This window comes from Miniopterus natalensis, chromosome 1, assembly GCF_054644295.1.
Source record: "Miniopterus natalensis isolate mMinNat1 chromosome 1, mMinNat1.hap1, whole genome shotgun sequence".
Lineage (NCBI taxonomy): Eukaryota > Metazoa > Chordata > Mammalia > Chiroptera > Miniopteridae > Miniopterus > Miniopterus natalensis.
Window position 1 is genome coordinate 51,686,773 of NC_142081.1, and position 21,996 is coordinate 51,708,768.

At 37.4% G+C, this 21,996-nt stretch overlaps 1 protein-coding gene across 6 annotated transcripts in view; it reads left to right on the forward strand.

The window, feature by feature from the left end:
* The window catches only part of DMXL2 (Dmx like 2), a 130,311-nt gene extending 108,624 nt beyond the window's left edge, over positions 1-21,687 (forward strand). For 2 of the 6 annotated variants that reach the window (XM_016224780.2, XM_016224788.2), the window contains exons 28-44: positions 558-806; positions 4,537-4,715; positions 5,753-5,883; positions 6,418-6,503; positions 7,403-7,604; positions 8,392-8,509; positions 11,927-11,989; positions 12,750-12,836; positions 12,915-13,036; positions 14,079-14,217; positions 14,793-14,853; positions 14,979-15,106; positions 15,810-15,887; positions 17,385-17,476; positions 18,133-18,185; positions 19,326-19,543; positions 20,295-21,687. In XM_016224780.2, coding sequence (XP_016080266.2) covers positions 558-806; positions 4,537-4,715; positions 5,753-5,883; positions 6,418-6,503; positions 7,403-7,604; positions 8,392-8,509; positions 11,927-11,989; positions 12,750-12,836; positions 12,915-13,036; positions 14,079-14,217; positions 14,793-14,853; positions 14,979-15,106; positions 15,810-15,887; positions 17,385-17,476; positions 18,133-18,185; positions 19,326-19,543; positions 20,295-20,504 — 2,216 coding nt within the window. In that variant the 3' untranslated portion in view covers positions 20,505-21,687. Of the gene's footprint in view, positions 1-557; positions 807-4,536; positions 4,716-5,752; positions 5,884-6,417; positions 6,504-7,402; positions 7,605-8,391; positions 8,510-11,926; positions 11,990-12,749; positions 12,837-12,914; positions 13,037-14,078; positions 14,218-14,792; positions 14,854-14,978; positions 15,107-15,809; positions 15,888-17,384; positions 17,477-18,132; positions 18,186-19,325; positions 19,544-20,294 lie in introns of those variants that run through there. The other 4 variants (XM_016224792.2, XM_016224797.2, XR_001604129.2 and 1 more) reach the window with 3 other exon arrangements.
* Positions 21,688-21,996: the final 309 nt, after the last annotated feature.

The window sequence follows — 21,996 nt, forward strand, 5'->3', positions numbered from 1 at the left end:
GCATAATGTCAGTTGGTCCCCTACTGGTGCTATTCCCTTTGATCTCTTGGTCAAATAGCTTCTTCCAGATTTCTCCTTTGTAAAGTTACTATTTTTTTTTCCTTTGCAATAAATAAGTATTTTTTGAAGAGAGAGTTTAGACTGTAAAATATCATACTTTTACCCATAAATTCTAGCATGTAGTGGTGAGTCTTGGTAGTGGTGAATCTTGGCTGAATCAGATATTGCTGTGGGGGTTACAAAATGGTGATTTTCTAAATCTGTCATTCTTTCTACTCATTTGTTGAAATGATGCTGAAATTGTATGATAAGGAAGAGCTTTCACTTCTCCCCTTTTTAATTATTTGCTCATTTCTTATACCAATATAGAATAAAGGAGTCTTATTTTTATAGGTTTTCAGCCATTCCTATCATTATTTATTTTGTTGCTCAAATTATGGAAATATGTATTTCTTATAATAGAGGTACATAATTTTGGTTAAATTGCAAATTTAGAATTTTTTTTCTTCTGGAGCTTTATGTTGATACACTTTTTATGACATTATATATCCTTACAGGCGTGAGCTCACTTATTAACCTCTTGAGTTCAGCACAAGATGAAGACCAGCCAAAATTGAACATTTTGTTGTGTGAAGCTGTTGTGGCTGTTTACTTAAGTTTATTGATACATGCCCTTGCCACAAATTCCTCCAATGAATTGTTTCGACTTGCAGCCCACCCGTTAAATAATCGAATGTGGGCTGCTGTTTTTGGAGGGGGTGTAAAACTTGTTGTGAAACCTCAAAGACAATCAGAAAGTATTTCAGGTAAGATTAACGTATGTAAATGTAAATAATTACCATTGTTAAAGTAAAAGGTTTTTTAACACTTTAAGAATTTCTATTTTGAAAATTGATGATTAAAGTGTAATCGCTGTTGTTGGGACAGTAAATAACGAAATTCATGTTAGAATAAGAAATATACAGTAATTTCAGTTGAACAAGTTTTGACAGCAGGACATATCTGAGGATAGAAAGCAGCAGAGGAAAGGTAAAGGTAAGTGAGGGGACGACGTTAGGGAACGAGCCATGGGAAGGGGTAGTTTTAATTAGAGGACTTTTTTTAAAATCTTTTATTCAGTTATAGTTGATGTACAATGTTATATTAACTTCAGGTCTACAGCCCAATGATTAGACATTTATATAACTTACAAGACCTCACCTTGATAAATCTAGTACCCATCTGACACCATATGTAGTTATTGCAATATTATTTTTTATTACAATATTGACAGTATTCCTTATGCTGTACTTTACACTCCCATGATTATTCTGTAACTACCAATTTGTACTTCTTAAATCTGCTTAGCTTTGAGAAAGATTTCAATAAATCTTTGTGATCTTTTTTTAAAAAAATATTTTTTATTGATTTTTAGAGGGAAAGGGAGAGAGAGAGTGAAACATCTGCTCCCTCCTGCACGCCCCCCACCAGGGATCAAGCCCACAACCCAGGCATGTGCCCTGACTGGGAATCAAACCAGCAACCTTTTGGTGCACTGGATGACACCCAACCAACCACACTGGCCAGGCCTAAATCCTCGTAATCTTTATAGACCATACCAGCAGCTGGCTTCAGATTAAATTTATGGTCTTAATCTGAACAGGATAGCTGTTCTGCTCATTACTAGGTTTATTTATCCCATTTTGTGTCTGTGTATGTGTGTAGTTTTTCCCCTTATGGACTAGAGTATATTCACTTTTTAAGATGGTAGGATATAGTGGGATGTAGACTAATGCCAATAGGAAAGGTTTCCATCTTGGTGCTGAAACAGATATCATCTTAATTCATCCTTAGAAATGCTCATATTACGGGTGAGCAATCAGTGGCACAGTTTAAATGGTACAGGTTCTAACCTGTGTCCTTACTTCCCAAGGGGATTTAAATGAATAGACTGCTGTGTAAGTCAAAGTAAGGGAGGAGATCTCACCAACTCCCATTGTTCCTACTCCCATTATATGTGGATGACTCTTAATCTTTATCTTTTTACCTAGTTGTAGTGTACTTTAAAGTTTTCCCCAAAAATCATTTCTCTTCCTGAATTTTCTATTATTTTTTATGATAATTCATTCATCAAGTTATCCACGCTTAAAATCTCTGAGTATGCATTCATATTTACATTTACTTAACACCTACTGTCTGCCAGGCAGTGTTCTAGACTCTGGAGATATGGAGTGAACAAAACAGACAAGTATCCTACCTTCATGAAGCTTGCATTTAGTGGAGGTAAAATTAACAAATAATATTTCAGGTTCTGATAAGAACTCTGATAAAAATAAAGCAGAGTAAGTGGATAGTGATAAGGGAATGGGGGTGAGGGCAGTTCAGTTAGGGTAGTGAGAAGACACATTTCTGATTAGGAAGCATTTGAGCCAAGTCTTAGGGAGGTCAGTGATCACACCAAGCAGAGCATTCCAGGATGGAGCAGTGAGGGCAAAAGTCTTGAGACAGGACTGAATTTGGCCTTTTCTAGGAACCACAAAGGAGGCCAGAATGGCTATCATGGGTGGGGGGGCGGGGTGTTCAGAGACGAAGTAAGGTAAGTTGCTGGGGGCAAGGTCATTTAGGGTTTCGTGGATCATGGTATGGACTTCAGTTGTTCTTCTAAAGATAGGAAACTACTGGAGGTTTTAGGCATAGGAGTGACATAATATAATTTAGGTTTTCAAAAGACTCTAGCTGCTGTGTGGAGAATAGACTGGGCAATAAGAATAAAAGTAGGGAGCACAGGTGGGAGGCTATTGTTATAGTCTACTTAAAAGATAACAGTGGGTTACTATCAAGAATAAATGGATTTTATAATTTTACAACATATGTAAATCAGACAGACCATCATGCTATACACCTTACACTTTTACAGTGATGCATGTCAATTGTTTCAGTAAAACTGGAAAAAGACTGGCAATACAATTGTTGGCAAGTATGTTTAGCAACTGGAACTCTCATATATTATTGGTGGGAATGTAAAATGTCCAACTACTTCGGAAAACAATTTGAAAGTTTTTTATAAATTTATCATGTGATGCACTTATCCAACGATTCCACTTTTATTTACATAGAAGAAATGAAACCTTAAAATCACACTGTCTTATAAATAAATTTTTATACAGCTTTATTCATAATAGCTCTAAACTGGAATTAACCCAAATGTCAGTCATCAAGTGACTGGGTTTAAAAAAAAGGATATAGCAAACTGTGGTCACATATATAATGGGGTGTTCCTCAGCCATAAAAAGGAATGAAGACCTGTACATGATACAGCCAGCATGAACTTCAGAAATATTATGCTGAGTGGAAGAAGCCAGACAGAGAAGTCACATATTGTAGGATTCCATTTATATGAAATATCCAGAATAGGTAATCCATAGAGACAGAAAGCAGGTTAGCGGTTGCCATGGGCTGGAGAGAGGGAGGAATGGAGAGTGACTGGTTAATGGGTATGTGGTTTTCATGTGGGGCGATGAGAATGCTTTGGAATTAGAGGTGGTGGTTGTATACCAATGTGAGTGTACTAAATGCCATTGAATTACGCATTTTTAAATAGTTACTTTTATGTAAATTTCACCTCTGTTAGAAGAAGCTAAAGTTTAGTTTAGGCAGAATGAAAAGCGGTCATATTCTGGATATAATGTGGCGTTATTGCTGATTGTTGATGAATTATGTGGGGGGTGGGAGAAAGGAGTTGAGATGGAATTGTCATTCTCTGTGGCAGGGACCTTAGGGAGTGGAGTGGATTGAATTCTACTTTCTGGTTCTCCTATATCCAATGAGTTCCTGAAGCCTTTTGATATTTCTTTTATATATTCCTTGTATCTAACACTTGTTCTCAGTCTCTACCACCCTCAGTACTAATTCAGGTCCTTCTTGTGTTGCCCTGGTCCATAGTCCCCTCTAATTGGTCCAGCAAACCGTATCTCCCCATATGACTAGCTGGAGATGTTTTTGTGAGATTGCCCATAGGATGAGCTTCCAGGCTCATATCCACAAGCTAGTCCTGGCCTAACTCTAGACTGTCGTTATTGCCCTTCCTGATGCCTGTCTGGCAGAAGCAGTTTACTCCTTATTTACCCAAACCTTTGGTCGTTTGTTTCTGTTTTCCCTTTCTCTCTTCACACTGAGCCTCTGCCTTTATTCAAGGCATGCTTTACATCCTACATGTGCAGTGAATCTTTCTTGAACACCATAGCCAGAAATAGTCGCTTCAGCACTCTCCTTACAACTTACTGAGTATACCATTTACTTAGTGCACTTTAATCTTTATTCTGCGTAGCACGAAGGCTGATTCATGGCAAGATGACCCTTTCTTCTGCATCCTCATCTCTGCCGTGATGGCTGGAACACGGAGTAACTAGGAAAGTTTAGAAACACTAAACTCTTTAGATACAAGTAAGCAATTTAGCCTGAACTAAAACGTGGCAAAAGTGGAATGAAGAGAAAGCTTAACTCATTGATTTCATAATGGAAAAGAAATGCTTATTTTTCCCTTCTCTTTTTATTCAGCACCTTCTGTTCCTTCTGAAGACATAGATAAACACCGGAGGAGATTCAACATGCGAATGCTGGTCCCCGGAAGGCCTGTAAAAGATGCCACCCCACCACCAGTGCCTGCAGAAAGACCATCTTACAAAGAAAAATTTATTCCTCCTGAACTTAGTATGTGGGACTATTTTGTTGCAAAGGTAAGGAGTGTGAGGAATGCAGGTTTTAAGTGTGTCTGTTTTGTTAACTCTTGTACATGCATCACATAGGAATGACGGGGCAGCTTCTGAACTGAATTTCCGTAGCTTAGACATTTAATCTCTCAAGTCCAGAAACTGAATAGTCCTTCAGGTATGATCAGATACTTGAGGATGGTTAGATACTTGATATGGATAAGATAAGCTAAAATCATATGGAATTTAGGTATAAACCAGAAAGAAGTCAGTTTATTAACATGTAGTCAGCATCATCATTTTCTAGTGCCTGGAATACTTGTATCTACCATGTAGGTTACCTTCACCTGATTTTCATAGTCCCCTTGGTCAGCATGGAACTAGAGCAGGAGGAGATATTTAGGGGTTTTATTGTTACCTATCCAAAGTCTGACACTTCGAAAGGCCAAAACTCAAAATGGTAGAGTTTAGGGAAAGGTTTATTGATGGAAAAGGTACCAGCCAAGGAGATGGGACCTTAATCCTCAAATCCTTCTTAAGAAAGTACAGAGTTCAGGTTTTTTTTTTATGTCAAGGGAAGGGAGAATGGGAGAGACTGTTTTTGTAAAATCTCAAGCCTCAAGCAGAATTTCTGATGATTAGCTTGTCTAAAGCGGGAACTATTAGCCTGAAGGCCATGGGAGCAGCAGGCCCAAACAAGATGGAGCCAGAGAGACTGCACATTTCACCTGTTCCCATGTCAGGCCGTGGTGTGGCCCCATGACCCATCTCTGGTTCTCCAAAGTAGAGGCACCATCTCTGGGGATCAGAGCCCTCATGGGGACTAGATCCATTATAGTTCCATTAGTACCATGTTGGGTGCATCACTTGCTTTTCAGCACTTTGCTTTTACGAGCTCATCACCTTCTCTTAATATTTCCCTCTTTATGTGTGTTAACCTTGTCGTCACCTTGCTCTGGGTGCACAAGAAGAAATACATCTCCCGTTATGCCTCCTCCCAATGTTAAGTTAGGATAAAGATAGCCCACTTGTATATTTAAAACTAACTTTACCTTTTATTGCAGCCTTTTCTCCCTTTGTCCGATAGTGGTGTTATCTATGATTCTGATGAAAGCATTCATAGTGAGGAAGAAGATGATGATGATTTTTTTTCAGGCACACGAATACAGGAGCACCAAGATCCAAATTCCTATAGGTAAACACGGCTTTTCTCTTTTTCTTTTTGCCTTTTCTTTTGTAGAAAATCCTTATAGTACTAATTTTAAGTAACACTATTACATACTTATACAAGAACTGACTTATGTTTTCAGGTTAGGAATTTTGTACCTTTGAAGTAAAGTTTCAAACAGTACAGTATTTCTTTCACATCCACTTTTAAATAGATTATATACAGAGTGCAAACAGAAACATTTTTAGTGAGGGAAAAATACATAATTTATTGTTATTAGAACTTAATAGAATTTATTGATGTCCTATCAGATTCCATGTGACTGTGATAAATCTTTTTTATCAGGTAATTTCCAAATAGTGCAAGTGTAATATATTTTCGCATCTCTCTTGTTTTCAAAGACTACAAAGTTGACTTTTTAAAATAGTAAGTTCTTAGAAAAAAACAGCTTTTTTTCCTGTGGGGGGCTGACTGGGCAAAACAATCAACAGGGATCATTACTATGCTTCTCATGATTTTATTTTTCAATTAAGGATAATTTTTTTTGTCCCCCTTGAACAGCTGGGCTCTTCTGCATTTGGCAATGGTAAAGCTAATACTTCACAATGTCAAGAATTTCTTTCCCTTTGCTGGATTGGAATTCTCTGGTAAGTTTGGAATTTAAAAATTAATGTTAATAAATACAATAAATTACCATCAAGTTTTGTTTTTGTTTTTTAAAAAATATGTTTTTACTGATTTCCAAGAGAGGAAGGGGAGGGGGGAGAGAGAGAAACATCAATGATGAGAGTCATTAACACCCCCCACTGGAGATCAAGCCTGCAACCTGGGCATGGGCCTGTCTGGGAATCGAACCATGCCCTCCTGGTTCATAGGCCAATGCTCAACCACTGAGCCACACCAGCCAGGCACCATCAAGTTTTTCCTTTACAAATCCATATGAAAGAGCATTTGGTGATGGTTATAATAATAATAATAATAATAATAATAATAATAATAATAATACTGCATTGGAGATTTAAGAAGTCTTGTTTATTTTAGGCTCCAGTCTATGGTTTAAAATACATAGCAACAATTACTGTCTCCCTAGAAGGTTGAAAGATAAAGCAAAAAACCAGACTGGGAAGCCAGACATTTTTTCAGCTCATTTTAAAGAGCTGGCTTTCTGTTTTGTTGAAAGCATTAAGAATCCAAATCGCACCCTCGCTGGTGTGGCGTAGTTGGTTGGGCTTTACCCCACCCCGAAAGGGTTGCTGGTTTGATTCCTGGTCAGGGCATGTGTCCAGTTGTGGGTTTGATCCCCAGTAGGGGGTGTGCTGGAGGCAGCCAATCGATGTTTCACTCTCACATCTCTCCCTCTCCTTTAAAAAAAAAAAAAAAATTAATAAAAAAATCTTTAAAAAAAATCCAAATGGCAATTAGGTTAATATTTTCAGATTTATTTGTATTTTCATAAGTTTTGGCTGTAAATTCAGATTTGATAAATGTGTGGATAATGATCAACATTTTTTATCAAAATAAAATGACATATTCTATCACTTTTTAGAGTTGCCTGTAACATCACCATTAGGTATTGCTGTGATTAAAAACTTGGAGAATTGGGAACACATCTTGCAAGAGAAAATGGATCAATTTGAAGGTCCACCCCCTAACTATATCAACACATATCCAAGTGACCTTTCAGCAGGAGCTGGACCAGCTATTCTTCGAAATAAAGCAATGCTAGAACCTGAAAATACTCCGTTCAGGTAAGAATGCTTTTTAATGCTGATGAGAATGTAGCTTGGTTTAATCTTTCTGGAAGACAGTTTGGCAAAATATGCGAGTAGATTTCAAAACATTCATGACGTTGAACCTGCAATCCTATTTCTAGCAGTATACATTAAGGAAACATAAGAAATCCTGGTGGAAAATTATTTTCCCCAGTAATACCTATAATTCAGTAGACATTACTTTTATATTCAGGGGAAAACCTTACTGGTTTTTTTTTTAAAGAACTCTTACAGAAATTCTTTGAGAAAATCTACATATGCAAACAAGGTGCTACTTACCTTTTGTCAGCAATTTAACAGTAAACACACTGCTCTTTGTAGATGTTTTGATAATGAAACTTTCATCCGGGCCCCTGTCATGAACAGCACGCTTTTTCCCCTGAAGCAGCTGGCCAGGATTCAGAGTATTGCTCATAAGCTTGAAGAGCAGGGCTTTTTAGCTGGTTGGGATGTTAGAAATGAAATGTATGACTTTATCTTCATTGGTGATATGCTTTTAACCAACAGAACCAACCTAATGTATAATTTAAAAGAATAAGAGATTTATTTGACTCTCAGCTCAATCTATTCATTCAGAGAACTTGTAATTAGAGAATTGGTAGATTTTTAGAAGAACTAAAAATTAAAAATGAAATTGTAAAATTTTGTTAAGCTTAATGGTGTATCTTCTTTGCCATAGATAATGGAGGTTTTTAAAAAATGTGTCTGCAAATATGAAACACATTTTCTGTAGACTGAAAGAGTATGTTGATTGTTTTAATAGATCCCGGGATTCTGCTGCACTTCCAGTCAAACGACTTTGGCATTTCCTTGTTAAACAAGAAGTCCTTCAAGAGACATTTATTAGATATATTTTCACTAAGAAAAGAAAGCAGAGTGAGGTATTTTGAAAAAGTTTTTTTTGTTATAATTTTTGTTTTCTTTAAACATTTCTAATGAAGTCCATGCTTGATGTATTTTGAAATTTCCTTTTTGGTTGGAGCTTACTATCTTTCATACATCATGGGTAATAGTTTACCACACTGCAATGAATTTTTTTAAGGTTAAAAACTTACAATTTTTATTTCATAATAATGAAACAACATAGGACCCTTGATAAATCATGTATACTCAAGTGAAATTTGTTGCTTCCTTTATATTTGCCATTGGGCTTTTACTTGTAATAAGCATTGTGATGGATGGTTTTGGGGAATTCAATATGTAAATGAGTGTACTCTGTATTAGGATTCTCTGAATATCATTTAATGGAAAATACAATATAGCCCTTTAAAAGCATTTTATTATTAGCATTTAGAAATGAACAGGATAAACTTTAGAAGCAACAAATTCAGGATAATTTTGTGAGAGAGAGTACATGACAGAAACACCAAATTCAAGACCAAGGAAGATGGTTTTTACAAAGTGAGGCAGAGGTTCTGCATCACACAGTGATTTTTAACCTAAATATACATTAGTAATATAACACCACTCAGGATTTAAGAAGACTCGGGAATTTGGGAGTCTGGTGCTATAGAACTAAAATGATCTCTTCCTCATAAAATGAGGGGTACACAGATCTTTTATATGAACATTTCAGTTTATTTGCCACTTAATGAAATCATGGGCAGTTTGGATTGTGTTCTCAGGATAGTGTGTCAGATGTGATTAAAGATTTGGCAAACAAAATTTGTGAGAAAAGAACGATGAATTATATTTCACTTAGGAAAGTGAAAACCGAGAGGGATAGTCTACATGATTCACTTTCCCAAGGTAAATAGAGAACTGCTTCTCTGTTTCCTCCTAATACCTAGGGCAGCAGAACCTACTGAGCTAGCTAGTCACCCTTGTATCTCGGTGGTAAATTGTGGTCAGCCCTTGTGAATACTCATTTATTTTCTCTCTGGATTTAAAAATTATGTAGTTAAATGAGGATTTGGGGGATTGAACTATAGAGATTCTTATAAGCTTTTTTGATAACAAAAACACTCTGATGATATTGGAAATTATTGATATAGGATTTGTTAGGGGAATCACAGAGCCAAATTCATTTCCTCTTTCATTTAATCCAGTTTACGCCATTTCCTAGTGATGCTGATTCCAAATGTCATAAGATACAGAAATCGAGGGAATAGATTTAAAATCAAAGATACTTGTTTAATTAGGGCTTATTCACAGAAAGTCAGTTCACTGAAGGATCAATATTCTGTGTATTTAGTTCTTCGAATTACTAATCATAATGACCTATTGAAAAGATGCCTTAACTATTCATAAGGTCTGTAGCAGTTTGATTCAGTTGGATTGTCTGAGCCTCAGAGTCCTGAGGGAATCCAGGTGTCGAGGTTGTTTGGACCCTCAGACTCTTGTCTTGCCCTTCAGGTTCTGTTCTCTCCTCTTGGGTTTCCCTCTTCCTTAACTAAGGCTCTCCCTCTCCCCACTCTTTATCTTCCCTTCTTTACCCCCCTTAGTTCCCATGCCCTTGGGATCAGCAGCCAAGCTGTGTATTCGCTGCTATTTTTCTACCAGCCTAAGGACTCCATGGACAGGGAGGTAGGGCAGAGATAAATAAAAACATTTCTTAAAATGCTGTGTGAGCATTGGTTGGCTCTAGGGAAGAGAAGTACATGGCTGGGAGTTTGGATGGGAGGAAGAATTTTTATCATGTACCCTTTTGTACCTTTTGAATTTTAAATTGTTGAATGGAATCCTGTCCAGTGCTGTAGAATAGAATTTTCTGTGACAATGGAAATTTATATCTGTTCTGTACAATGTAGTAGCCACCAGCCACAAATGGTTATTGAGCAGTTGAAATGTGGCTAGTGTGACTGAGGGACTGAAGTTTTAATTGTGTTTACTTTAAATTTTAGTAGCCACATATGATTAGTGGCCACTGTATTGAATAGCATAGATCTGCTGAAAAGTTGTTTTCATTAGGGAAAAAAATGTTAAAGCTGTTAAGACAAAATATAAACTGGTCACTAAGTTCAAAAGTATGCAACATTATTAAGACTACCCACCTACTCGCCCTGGCCCGTGTAGCTCAGTTGGTTGGACCCTCATACCCCACACCAAAAGGCTGCAGATTCAGTCCCGTTAGGTGGAGGCCAGGGTGAGGGTGGGAGGTTGTTGATACTCTCTCTCATATCCATGTGTTTCTCTCTCCTCTCTCCAAAAAAATCAATGACAATATATTCTCCAAACAAGCTACCCATCTACTAAGAAAGTTGTATCTTTTTACATCATTAAATAGGATTTTAGTAATAAATAAATTTGGTAAATTTGTGAATTAGTAAAATTTGCAAACTAATCCTAAAAGTGCTAAAGTGTTGGCTAATTAAAAAATGACTTAATAAAAGTAAAATTCTGAGAAATGCCGAAATTTGAGATGTATTCATATGGAAGTTTTACTCATTGGCTATATTAAAGATGGGTATTCCATAAGACAGGTTTTTGTGAAATTGATAAATGTGGCAAACTCAGCTACTTGATTACAAGCAAATGGGTTGTTCCACAGTTTGGCCCTGGCACATGTTTACCATCCCTTCACTGTCAGCTGCAGCAGCCCCCAAGCAGCCGCTAGGGCAGGGGGCAGAGGATTTGGCCCTCTTGGCTTTAAGTGAAACAGCCACTTCAGGAGTTACTGCTCTGGTCAACCCTTCAAAGGTTTCCCCAGCTGAGCAGAAGTATCACTTCTGACTGTAGCCATTCCTAATGACCCTGTCAGCAACCAAGAGCAAGTTATTGTGTGATTCTTTCCTGTGCCTCATTTTATCTAACATTTACTTACGAGGAGAAAAGTCATATGATTAAGTAAATGTTTGATGTGAATTCTAATCCTTGACTATTTCTTCATGGATGTATTCCTTATGAGTAAAATAATTATCAGTACTTTTAATCTGTGTTTAGGAATAAGTATTTTTAATTTGTATGTGAAAGAAACCCTACAGGATAGGAATGTATGTATTATAGAATGCATCTGTTTGTACAAGTAGGTTTTATTTTTAGAGATTATAGTTTAAGTTAGAACTTTAAGTTACATAACTGATATACAGATAACTAGTTTTTATTTTGAAGCAGCGTTACATATATAATAGTCACATTAACTTTAATTTTGCCTGACTTGCTTTGTGTCATATTTATCTGATTACATCACATTTTACTCAGTTTAATTTCATGATTTTTTGCTTTTAAAAGGAAACCTTGCAAATTCATTTCTACCATCTTTAAGTGATGGAGCGCCCATTTCCGTTTGAGATTTTTCATTCTCTCTATAATTTTGTTTCATGCATGTTTTGTGTTTGTGACGGTGTGGTGGTATTTAGTCTGTAGAAGAACATGTGGAGCAGGTCAAACAAAACTCCGTAGCAGAAGATTGCCACATCAAGGTAGTATTCCAAGCTCTCGTATTTAGCTCATTCTTTAAAGTTCAGGAAGCTAATGCCTCATCTCTAATACTAACCATGGCCTGCCCAGCTGGCTAACTAGTCAGTCCCCGTTGCTCCCATACTCCTCAGCGCTATACGTAGAAGGTGCTGCACTATGCAGCCTGCTCTCCCTGCCGTCCTGTTCCTTCTCACTTCAGTCACTTTTTCCAGTCCGTTCTGACACATGATTATCTTTCTTCTTGTTCTGCCTCCTTTCCTTCCCATCACCTTTGACCCTAGGCCACTGCACCTTCCTCTTATCAATCTCCTCATTCCTTTCTATGTTTCTTTCCAACTTCTTATTCCTGCCTCACCACCTTTATTTTAAAAATGTTTCGTTTCTTATGTGACTCCTTTGTCTATGTCTTTTCTCCTCCACTGACGCCTCTTACGTATACGCATTCTTACTACAGCATCTTTGCACTTTTTTGGAAGAGGTAAGAGACACATCACTGTCATAAATACTAGTGAAAACTATGCTGGCTATCTTTTATCAGTTAATATTTTATAATCAGAATGGAAATATTTATAATTGGGGTGATTACAGGTCATCAGAGAATTGCAGCTAATTCCAAAGCTAATTTTCAACACTAAAATTACTGGTCCCTTTTTACGTGCTGCTGCTGGGTCTACACTTTCTTCTTATCCTTCCTTTAATGTGGGGGATGCAGATCTCTAGTGGAGCTGCAACAACTGAAATTGCCAACAAATGTTTTTGTAGGTTGAAGCTGATCTGGGCTATCCAGGTGGAAAGGCAAAAATCATTCATAAGGAATCAGACATGATTATGGCATTTTCCATTAACAAGGTAAAAGCTTCAGTCATTATAAAGAATTTACTTTTTAGTGAAATTGCTTAAATTATTGACTCCGCCTTTGCTTTACAGGCAAACTATAATGAAATTGTTTTGGCTTCAACACATGATGTACAAGAACTTGATGTTACTTCTCTGCTAGCCTGTCAGTCATACATGTGGATTGGAGAAGAATATGATAGAGAATCCAAAAGGTTTGATCGTCTTATGTAGTCAATTTTAATGTAGTTTTCTTCAAAAGGTTAAATGGTTATGCTCATGATTTTAATTAATCTTGAAAAGTACATTTTTTTCTCTCTTCATTTGGGTAGGAGACAAACATAATTGGTTCAGCTGCCAGTAAAAGGCACTACATTGATAAGCAAATTACTCACACTTGTGCCATCAGACCTGAACTGTTCATGGTGTCTGAGTCAGAATAATTCCCAGTACCAAAGTCTAATGCTGACAATTGCCGCTTTGACATTTAACCCCAAAGAAATGTCAGGAATTATACAATATTCAGTAAATTCAGTTGAGTAATTTCCAGTGTTTCTTATTTTGTTATAAGCATACCTTTTTTATAGATAAAAATATAGACAGCTTTACTTTCCCATAAAGCTATGGACACTGCACCAGGTGTTTTGTAACACTTGCCTTTATGGGGTTTCTCCTCCACGTTTGCCCTCCCTCTTGCTTTTCTCCAGACTCTTGAAAATTTTATATGCTTGGGAATGGTGCCATGCTAACCTCTCTCCCTTATTCTGCTGAACTTTCCATTTTGTCAGTATATAACTAAGCTTCAATATTACACTTCAGGGTAGATATAACCATATAATGTGATATAGTCCATCATAAAAATTACTTTAACATTTTTATGTGATAATTAGTACCTTTAAGAAACCTTTAAACTCAGATTTCTTTAAAATGTATGAATTTGATACATGGGTTAGCTGTACTTGAAGAGAACATACAGTCATTTTCTATATGTGATAAAAAGAAAATCCCTATTAAATACTTCAAAACAAACATGTGTTCCAACTTTTGCAGCAAAAAAATTACTACTGAATAACATTCAACTAAATTTATACTTTGCCTGAAGGAAAAGTTAACCAGTAAGAACATTGGTTATGATTAGGACACGTACTTAAGTTTTTCTCATGGATATTTATTCACTTTTAAAACATAAAGACTGTCCTATGTGTATATAAGAAGTTCTGTAATTGGGATTTACACAATAACACATTTTTTTCACAGTTCAGATGATATTGATTATCGTGGTTCCACTACAACTCTTTATCAACCCAGTACATCAGCCTATTCAGCAAATCAGGTGCATCCACTTTCATCTCTGCCATGGCTGGGCAGTGGACAGACTAGCACGGGAGCTAGTGTGGTATGTTATTTACTATTAGGTATGGGTTCTGGATATGGACTCCCTCAAAATAAATCTATGTCACTTTGACCTAGGAATGATCCTAAAGGTTAGGGGCAATGACCAGCCAGTAGACCGTAATAATACCTAACATACTGTGAATTCCTGTGTCAGGGGCATGATTTTTCTCAAAACAACCCTAAGTGGTGGGTGCTATTATAATCCCTCATTATCATTTTATAGATGAGCAAATTGAGAGGCAGAAAATGGTAAAGCAGAGTCAAAGAGAAATTCATATCTGTGTGTGTGAAAAGTGCATCAGTAACGTTGTTAGTCACTGCAGGGAAGGGGTCCCATTCTCATGCTCTGCTATAAAGACTCTGGGATACTCCTCATTGTCCTCAAGGAGGGGCACTTGGAGGGGAGTTCAGACAAGTGTCATATGTTAAACAGTTCAGAAAATCCACTATAGGGTTTATTTCAGTAATTAGCCAGTTGTAAAAGAATGTTATCAGAATTAGAGTTAGCCTGAATCATATCCCTCCTCACCTCTTCTGTTAGGTACAAAATAAATTCATTTTAATCTTCTTTTAAAGCTTATGAAAAGGAATCTAAATAATGTTAAGAGAATGACCTCACACCCAGTCCATCAATACTGTAAGTATTTTATCCAAAATTTGTAAACAGCCTCTATCATTTTGAAGTTGATTGATAGAATGGAAAATATTGGAACTCTTTCTTCAGCTCATTTCTTATTTTCTGCATTTCCTTTTGTGTTTCAGATCTCACAGGTGCTCAGGATGGCAGTGTACGAATGTTTGAATGGACACGACCTCAGCAACTTGTTTGTTTCCGCCAAGCCGGCAATGCAAGAGTTACCAGATTATATTTTAATTCTCAAGGCAACAAGGTTAGTTCTTGGGCGTTACTGCTAACCTCGACTGAAAATAATTGTGGATATTCATGAGTAAATAGTAAAACTACATCTAAAAGCAAATTCAGTGACCCTGTCTTTCAACTGAGCAGGTAGTTAGTTGGTACCTGTTTATATAGCCCCTCGTCTCCCAATAACAGCATAAGTCCACAAAATTCTGTATGGATTAATTGTCCACTTAAAGATACTAAATATTCTGTGAAGATAAAGAACTCTTGAGTGCAGTGGTGGTGCCTACAAGCACATTCAAGCACTGAGGGAACCCTTCCAGCTTCTTAATTGTACTGCAGAAGATTGGAGAAAAACCATAAAATAGGTGTGGGAATGTAAATTTAAAAGGGGGCAGGCCCTGGCTGGGTGGCTCAGTTGGTTGGAGCATCATCCCATACACCAGAAAGTTGTGGGTTCAGTTCCAAGTCAGGGTGCATATGGGAAGCAACCAATCAATGTTTCTCTCTCAAATCAATAAACATATCCTTGAGTGAGAATTTAGAAGAAAGAAAAAAAAAGGTGGCAGGATGTTTATAGTACTTGGACTGCCTTGGGAACTGCAGCAACAGAAACATAGGTGTGGGCATAATGTTAGTTGAGAGTGGTTAAGTGACTGCTTTCCGTCAGTGTTTTCACCTTTGATGTGGATGCTAAGAAGCTGTGCTTAATATTTATGCCTTTCTTACAGTGTGGTGTTGCAGATGGAGAGGGTTTTCTGAGCATCTGGCAAGTAAACCAAACTGCAGCGAATCCTAAACCTTACATGGTGAGTATCATTTTTAATGATAGAATTTTGTAGTGATTGATTCTAAATACTTATATTAAGAATTAAACAGGTTCTGTGTACAGTTGGCCCTTGGTATCTGTGAGGGATTGGTTCTAGGTCCTCCTCGGATACCAAAATCTGTGGATGTTCAAATCCCTTATGTAAAATGGCATAGTATTTGCATATAACCTGCACACATCCTATGTACTTTAAGTTACTTATAATGCCTAATACAGTCTAAGTGCTATGTAAATAGTTGTTATACTACATTGTTTAGGGGATCATGACAAGGAAACATGTGCCTGATCAGTACTGATGCAGCTGTCTCTGGCCTAACTATATCCACATGTCAGCAACAGTGTAACATTTAAATATACACACACACACATATATTTGATCTGCAAATATGGAGGGCCAACTGTATTCCAGCTTTCTCCAGAATTTTGTTTACTAGATTATAAAATAACCAATCCCAATAGGCCACTTTATTAATCCAACTCATATTAACACTTGGTGATACAGACAAGCATATTTTCACTGGGTGGAGGTGAGGCAGGAGGAGAGGTGGAAGATGATGCTATCCTAGGCAGAACTTCTGGCTTCATATATTTTGATTTTATAAAGTGTCTTGAACCTCCAGGGTTTGGATAGATTCCCAAATATTATTAAATTTTCTTTCCTAGACTATACACATGTTCTTATGTATATGAAATATTTCTCTTAAATTGGTACTATAGACTGTATCATAAAGTCTTTACGTAATGGAAGTGACCTTGAAAAGGTCAAGTGATCCTTGACCTTCAGTCAGATCTATATCATGATAATTTCAAACAGAAAAATGTCTTTTATTCCCGGTCCTCACCTCCAAACTTCTACTCAGCCAGCTTATCCAATAAGAAAAGTTCTGCCTGGCTCAGTAAGTGGTTTCCCACGGTGCTAGAATGTCCTTAGGAGCTGTTCGGGACAGTCTTAAACCTCTGGGTTATTTGATCTTGTTCTAAGTGCCAAAGCTCTTCACCTGGAGGGGAGGGCAGGGAGCACAAAGGTGGTATGGAAGGTGGATAGTTTCTAAGTTAATTTGACTTAGGTCCTTCCTGTTTTAGTCTGATACTAGATGAGTATGTAAGAGTTTTCCTCCTTGGGTGGTTATTATATTATTTAAAGTTATTAAGTATATTTGAGGTCATTAGCACTAAAATTGTTCAATTGGGCCTGTACTTAACCAAGCCATTTAATTATGTGAAGTTCATGTACTTGGTATCTTATTCCTTTGTTATGTATTCTAAAAAAAAAAATAGAACCTTAATTCCCTGTTACCACCCCTTTCTAGTTTTAAAAAGTTATTGGGCATTAGCCAAACAATATGCAAATGACTGCTAACCTCTTCACTATCACTTATTCTTTATTCTAGACTGTTTTAAAAAACTGTTCTTAGCTCATGCATATAGTGTATTATCAGCAGAACTGTGTGTTTCCCTTGCACTTTGTTTCCCATAGAGTTGGCAGTGCCACAGTAAAGCCACAAGTGACTTTGCATTTATTACCTCTTCAAGCCTAGTTGCCACATCTGGACAGTCCAATGACAACAGGTGGGTTGACAGAAGCAAAATAAACAATTTTTTAGGCAGATAGGTATTCTTGGAGGCTTTTCTCACCCCAGAAATACAAAAGCTTTCTTTGTTACATAATTCTTAAGAGTATTTCTTTACCAAAGAGAAAAAAATTACTCCTAATTTAGTCTGTCATTAAGCATGTGTAATTAACATAAAGCTACCCAGTCATTTCTTTGTATTGCTGTTAATACTGTCATTTTCTTGAGAACTAAAAAGCATTTGACACTGTAGCCTTCATTCTTAACATTTTCTTTGACCTTACACTGTTTTCATTGACAACCCGTGAATAACTTTTCATTTCCCTGCCGCGGTTCCCCCTGAAGGCATAGAAACATCCCTTCTACTCAGGAAATCTGTCTCAATTTCCCTGGAGTGGTAATGGGAAAGGGCTGGGGATGAGATGGGGCAGAGACAGGAGGAGCATGTGAGACAACTGTGTACTGTAGTGTGGAAAGGATACTCTTAGAAGAGATGTAGCCCCAGTCCCGGCCTCTCTCATTCTAGTTGAGAATCACTGCTTCATAAATGTGAGTGAACAAAAAAGATAAGATTCAATAAGATATCTGATTTGAAGACAATTTGCCCCTAGACTCAGAACAATTGCTCACGATGCATTTTTGTTTCTTTATAAGAAATGTGTGCCTCTGGGACACTTTGATATCTCCTGGAAACAGCCTCATTCATGGTGAGTTAAGGTCTAAGACTTTTGATACACTCCAAAGGAATGCTTTCGTGGTTTAATGTAACCCGTGAATCCAGTCAGTGTTTTATTACATGGGTTCACGGAGGAGAAATACTTAGAATAAAATTCTGAAAGTTAACTAGGATATCTGGCTCCCTTGCTGAGGTAAATATGTATGGGCATAGAAACCCAGCTAGCCTAGAGTCCTCTGTAGTTTGTCCCCTCGTCAGAAAAGATGGTGTGGAGAGCAGTGTTACTGACAGGCTGTGTGAGGAATTAGTTGCAAAGTGTTCATTGAGCTCAACAGAAATGAGATCCTATTTTAAAGAATTAAACCTAATCCTAACGTAAAAGTTAGCCTTACAGTAAGAGCACCTTATAGTAAGAGCACGATATATGAATAATACCACTTAAGTATTACTCATTTTTTTAAGATAGTATTTTCCGAATTGGTGTCCTAATAATCTCTCTGCACATGCTGCTGCTGAAAGAAGGCTCCATGCTCCGTCCATTAAGTCTGGGCTAAAGCTGGGTGGGTTTATTTCTTACAGAAAGATTTCTCAGTCTTTTACTATGCTGCTGTGGATTTTGAAAAGTGTAGTTATTTCCCAGTTTTATTGACCATCTTTTAAAGATTTGCCACTTAGTGGTTTGTGGCTTTAATCATATTAAAATGCAGAGAATACTGGGAGGGCTAATGCCTTACTGTGTAGCTGGTCATTTTCACAGGAGTACGTACTTGAGTTCCAGCTACTTACCTGAGGAGAACTTCTGATGAGGCTGCAGGAACAATCTAGGAGTCAGTACTGGTCATTGGTGGCTGTTGGCAAGGTCACTGAGTGTGCCATTGAGGAGCGTAGTCTCCTCTGCACTTTTGCTTCTACATACTTCCTTTGAGGCAGCACAACTTAGTTTGGGCTTAAGCTTTACATTTCCAGTGTGTGTTTTCATAATGAGATTATGGATAAGAGGTTGTTCCCCGCCCCCCCCCCCCCCCCCCCCGTCATTGCTTGGCATCTTTAATACTTTGATCATATCATTACAGAAATTAGAATGAAAAATGTGTAATTTCTGTATTATTTAAATGTTATCAGAATTGCCAAGATAGAATTTTTTGGGAAAGACTCTGCTTTCCTTCTCCAGGTTTCACATGCCATGACCACGGTGCCACGGTACTTCAGTATGCGCCAAAACACCAACTCCTGATATCTGGAGGCAGGAAAGGCTGTATCTGCATTTTTGACATCAGGCAGAGACAGCTCATGCACACGTTCCAGGCCCATGACTCAGCCATTAAGGCTCTGGCTCTGGATCCCTGTGAGGAATTTTTTACTACAGGTTCAGCAGAAGGTAACATAAAGGTGAGTCAGTAAGAGAGGTTGGAATGTGCTATGTCGTCTCTATCTGCTGTCAAGACTGACTGTGAAGAGAAACCCAAAAACCCCACCGTGTTGACATGAGGGCATAAAGTGAAGCTTTGGGGAGATATTGTCTCCTGATGCCCTTCCTTCCTTTTCTGTGGTTCTTTCTAGATTATTTTTGTCTGGAAAACCAGGTAGTTCACCTCATTAGACTTTCAGGTTATTAAAAAGCCTCAAAGAACACTGTTTTGAGTAAAGTGTAGTAGTTTAATTAATGCATGGATTTTTTGGTGACATTAGTTCAGCTCCTCAGTATCTCCCCTCTCTCCCACCTCTGCCCCCAGTACCTCCTTCTGTTTATAGTTGGGGTGAGGTTTCTGGGTAAGTGAGATGGTACTGTTCTTTATATTGCCAGGGCCTGCCTTAGCATTAGGAACAAATTTAATTGAATTAACTTGAATATATAATTGAATTAGAAATGGGGTATCTGTGGTTAATATGAAATTACAAGAGAATGTGAAGAGATAAATTTGAAAGAAGGGAGAATGAAGTGTAAGGACAGTAAATTAATCATCTGAATGGTATTTCCAGTTAGATAAGCTGTTAGGAAAGAGTCAGTGGGTGGGAAAGTTGGACTTAATGAGATCAGTTGGGCCAAGGGAACAGAAATGAAGATCATGTTTTTGCTTTTGGTCTCTTTCTCTTTTTTTGTGACTTATACTTTTTGCTCTCACTTTTTCTCTTAAACCAGGTTTGGAGATTGACAGGCCATGGTCTGATTCATTCCTTTAAACATGAACATGCTAAACAGTCCATATTCAGAAACCTTGGGGCTGGAGTCATGCATGTCGACATCATCCAGGGCAGTCGGATCTTCTCGTGTGGGGCAGATGGCACTCTGAAAACGAGGGTTTTGCCCAATGCTTTTAACATCCCTAACAGAATTCTCGACATTCTATAGACATTCTGTAGAGATTGGGGCTTTATTTTTATAAACATTTCAATTAAAAAACACTCTGCAGTAATTATTAGACATTTCTGCTTTCCAAGCAGTTAACACATTGAAAACAACACAGAGAATCTCTGTAGAATTTGAACCTGACTCAGGCTGAGTGTTGCCCATACCAGTTGGTAGAATGACTGCATGTACCTTTTATCATGCTCACATACTTAAAATTCAAGCCTAGTGTTGTATGGAGGGTAGCTATTCCTTTACAGCACTTATTAAACCTGATTCAGAAAACATTCTTAGTAAGTTATAATAATGAGAAGGACCTTTGTACCAAATTAAGGGAGAAAATGTTGCTGGTTCAGGTTTTTCTTCCTATTCTTACCACTGGCTGAAGCATGCCTGCAGTCTCCTGTTGAACAAAGGATAGCCACAAGGTGTTAGAAGCTCTTGATCACCAGGGACACTTCCTGAGCTACGGAGCAGTGTGCGGTGACTAGTGTCTGCCAGAGAGGTCATTTCCATTCCTTCCTGCTGAGTATTTTTCCTGTTAGTGTTGAAACTGAGCTACTACTGTAACTTGCAAATGAGTGCAAATTTAAACGCAGTGTTTTCCTCACAGTTTGCACATTCACATTTTTTGGACTGCTAGTTTTTCTACTTAAACATTTGCCTTCATGTTAGGAATGTAATAACGTGAACATGACATATTTGTAATTAACCAGAACATACCAGTGTAGTGCTTTTTCTTTTCATGTATTCATGGTTAAACACCCACAACATTTTAAGGCTATGTTGAAACTACACCAGAACATTTCATATCCTAATTAAAATGAATGTTAGGCTTTTTGTGGCCAGTTAATAGTTGATGAGATTGGCGATACTATTTATTACCACAGCCTATTGTATAAACTATGCAGAATTAAATATTATTTGCTTGTAAAATATTAGCCATTGTTGTCATATTTTGCTGTACCTCCTTGGTTATGACCAAAAATATGTTGAGCTATTGAAACCAATGTTTGTATGTTTAAATGTTTACCTGCAAATTGTCTCATCATGTTAATAAGAATGCTTAATGCCTGTGCGGTAAATAGTAAAATATAATGGCATAAAAGCACCTTTCTCTGAAGGCAGTGTGATGTTCAGGCTGTGAAATATGTATGTAAAAGAAAAATAAATGTTATTTGTTGGAGTTTTACCTTAGTTTGGTCTGCCATTTTTTGATAATGTAGGGATTTAGTTGGGTAAGAACTAACCTCACTGTACCTTGTTATACTAAACTGTGGATTTTGGTGCTGGTGCTGATGAAGGAGCTGAGCTTGGGATGGTGCTTATGTGGAGTGGTGAGGGAAAGAGGAGACAAGATGCTTGAATACATGGGAACACAAATTTGACAAAAATTGAAAACATGTACATACACTTAGGTCAGTTTTGTATATAATAACTTGCATATGTTGTATTCTTTCCATCTTTGTGTATATCACACTGAAATAGATTTTGA